The sequence below is a fragment of the Ziziphus jujuba genome, chromosome 6 (assembly GCF_031755915.1).
Source record: "Ziziphus jujuba cultivar Dongzao chromosome 6, ASM3175591v1".
In the NCBI taxonomy this organism is placed as follows: domain Eukaryota; kingdom Viridiplantae; phylum Streptophyta; class Magnoliopsida; order Rosales; family Rhamnaceae; genus Ziziphus; species Ziziphus jujuba.
Window position 1 is genome coordinate 15,084,312 of NC_083384.1, and position 2,651 is coordinate 15,086,962.

Consider the following 2,651-nt stretch of genomic DNA (forward strand, 5'->3'; position numbering starts at 1 on the left):
GTTTTTTTTTTTTTTTTTTTTTGGTAATAACTTGATATTGATCAAATGCACACCGTTTGGCAGGTTGAGCCACTTGCAATTGCTACAATGAATGTGAATCGTGCATGTATTATTGCTTCCTCTCACTTTCCTTACCTTATAAATCACAGCCCACGTGATCACACTCATTATCCTAGTGGGAACATTGCCTAACATAACAATATACATTTTAATATATAGTATAAATATGTATATGAAGTAAGGCTCTTTAGTGCTCAAGGACCTAACTCTCTTCTCCTATTTCCTTTTCAAGCAAATCTACTGGATATTTTCTTATTCAAAGTACTTAAAACCTTTGATTTTAACTCCTCTTTCTGAGCTTGTTTGACAAGTCTCTGTCAAATATACCTATCTTGGTCAAACTAACAAGCAAATCAAGTTTTAACTCAGCTAATTCGAATTCTCAGAAAAAGAAAAAATTGGTTTCCATCTTACGAATATGTATAATCTTATACACAGTATTATGCTTTTGACATGAACAGCGATGCAACTTGACAACTTGCAACAGTGAAACGCAGAAAATAAATAAGAGAATGTTTGAGGATCCCCTGAGTGAGAAAAAAATAGAATATTAATTTTATGAGACTGAATTGCTTAAGACAATTCAGACTTTAATATATATTTTTAATTATTGACCGTTTTATTAACTTAATACAAAAATAATTCAAGGAAGGTATATAATCACAAGTACTGAGTTCGAAAGGTCAGAGAGCAGAACTTTTGGCTTGATATTCTTAAGCAAGAAAGTCTAAGAAGGTAGTCTACAAATTCTTTTAGCGCAAATTCCACTTCTTGGAAAATCAATGTTCTTTTTTTTTTTTTTTCTTTTTTTTTTTTTTTTTGTTCCTTTTCGGAAAAAAAAAAAAAAAAAGAAGAAGAAAGTCAAAGTTGGTAAATTTTACCCAATTCAAAATATGCTGTTTAATTTCCCTATAAATAATGCATTTCCTGTAAGCTTTCATGCATATAAAACCTTGGCCTCCTTCACATTTTTTTTCTCATTGCAATTTGCTGGTTTTTCCTCTTCTATACAATGGCTTCCCATCTTTGGTATCCTCTTTTACTGGTTGCAATTTTTCTTCTGATGCAAACTAGTGACTGTTTTATTCATTCCCGGGCAGCTTTCTATCCTAATTCTGATGAGAATGGAACAGATAGTAAGAGAATTCTACTAAACATTTTCTACCTATATTCACTGAACATGCATTTTATCTGATCACTAATCCTTTCTTATATGCAGTTGGTGCATGTGGGTTTGGTTCCTTTGGAGCAACAATTAATGGAGGAGATGTATCAGCAGCATCTGACCTATACCGAGGGGGGGTAGGATGTGGTGCTTGCTATCAGGTGAACATGAAGCAGGACATTTTAAATTACTTCAAATTTCAGAAAATACACAGTTTGTTTGATACAATTACTGATGATATGGTACTCTAAAAAGTCCTGTAAATGTAGACTTTATTTAGTAATATTCTTTATGATCTTTTTCATTCACTAGGTAAGGTGCACCGACACTGCCCACTGCTCAAGCAAAGGAGTTACTGTGGTTATAACAGACCAAGGCTCGAGTCATGGAACAGACTTCGTTCTGAGCCAACGAGCCTTCAGTAAAATGGCTCAAACTGCTGATGCTGCTGCCTCTTTATTATCTATTGGTGTTGTTGACATCGAATACAGACGGTAAGAGCATATACATACATACATACATACACACACATATACATATATATATATATATATATACATAGAGAAAGAGAGAGAGAGAGAGAGAGAGAGAGAGAGAGGGAGAGAGTCAATATCTTATCCGGCATCGCTGTACAAACTTAAGTGAAAATTAGCTAAACTCATGAAGCTCCGTCTGTGTCTCTCTATGAACAGAGTTTCTTGCAGCTATCCAAACAAGAATATTACAATCAAGGTAGATGAGAACAGCAACTTTCCTCATTATATGGGTTTTGTTATATGGTATCAACAGGGAATAAAAGATATCACTGCTGTGCAGCTCTGTGAGGTACCATATATGCTCTTCCTCTAATAGTAACAAAAACAATAATTTGGTAGTTTCATTACTAAAATAAATTATTATATCATTAACTACATTACTGAAATTGGAATTTGTTTTGAATATGCAGACTCAAAATTTTGTCTGCAAGCTATTGGATCGGAGTTATGGCGCTGTATGGACAACTACCACACCTCCAAGTGGACCTTTGCAAGTAAGGATGTTATTCAGTGATGATGATGGAGATGAAACATGGCTAGTCCCTGTGAATAACATACCAGAAGACTGGAAAGCTGGAGAAACATATGATACAGGAGTTCAAGTCAACATATAGATATTTAGCTATATTCATTAGATTTTGATATAATCTTTGTCTTAATTAGTTTACAGGATAAAATATGCTTCTGTTATTCTTTATTGGTACCTTTTTTTTTGTTCCTTTTAATGTTCTGGTTCACTTTTTTATTTTTTATTTTCTTTGCCAAAAGGATATGCTAAAAATAAATAGGGGGAATAAAAAAGGTCCTGATATAATCTTATTACTAAATAACATGTCAAGTTTCCTATGGTAAAAATTGAATACCTTTCAATGAGAAGCTGCCATTTAGTT

General features: G+C 33.3%; 1 protein-coding gene across 1 annotated transcript; it reads left to right on the plus strand.

Annotated features, from left to right (window-relative positions):
* The first annotated feature begins 990 nt into the window (after window positions 1–990).
* Window positions 991–2,651, plus strand: LOC107430443 (expansin-like B1). Its single transcript, XM_016041275.4, has 5 exons — window positions 991–1,196; window positions 1,280–1,386; window positions 1,538–1,719; window positions 1,918–2,050; window positions 2,172–2,651. The coding sequence occupies exons 1-5, from the start codon at window positions 1,073–1,075 to the stop codon at window positions 2,373–2,375; spliced, it is 750 nt and encodes a 249-aa protein (XP_015896761.3). The 5' UTR covers window positions 991–1,072; the 3' UTR covers window positions 2,376–2,651.

What these genes read in the sequence shown, in the direction of transcription:
- LOC107430443 (XM_016041275.4), top strand. Translation starts at nt 1,073, where the DNA reads ATGGCTTCCCATCTTTGGTATCCTCTTTTACTGGTTGCAATTTTTCTT. An exon ending in TGATGAGAATGGAACAGATA is followed by an intron (nt 1,197 to 1,279) that starts GTAAGAGAATTC and finishes TCTTATATGCAG; the next exon opens with TTGGTGCATGTGGGTTTGGT. An exon ending in CTGCTGTGCAGCTCTGTGAG is followed by an intron (nt 2,051 to 2,171) that starts GTACCATATATG and finishes TTGAATATGCAG; the next exon opens with ACTCAAAATTTTGTCTGCAA.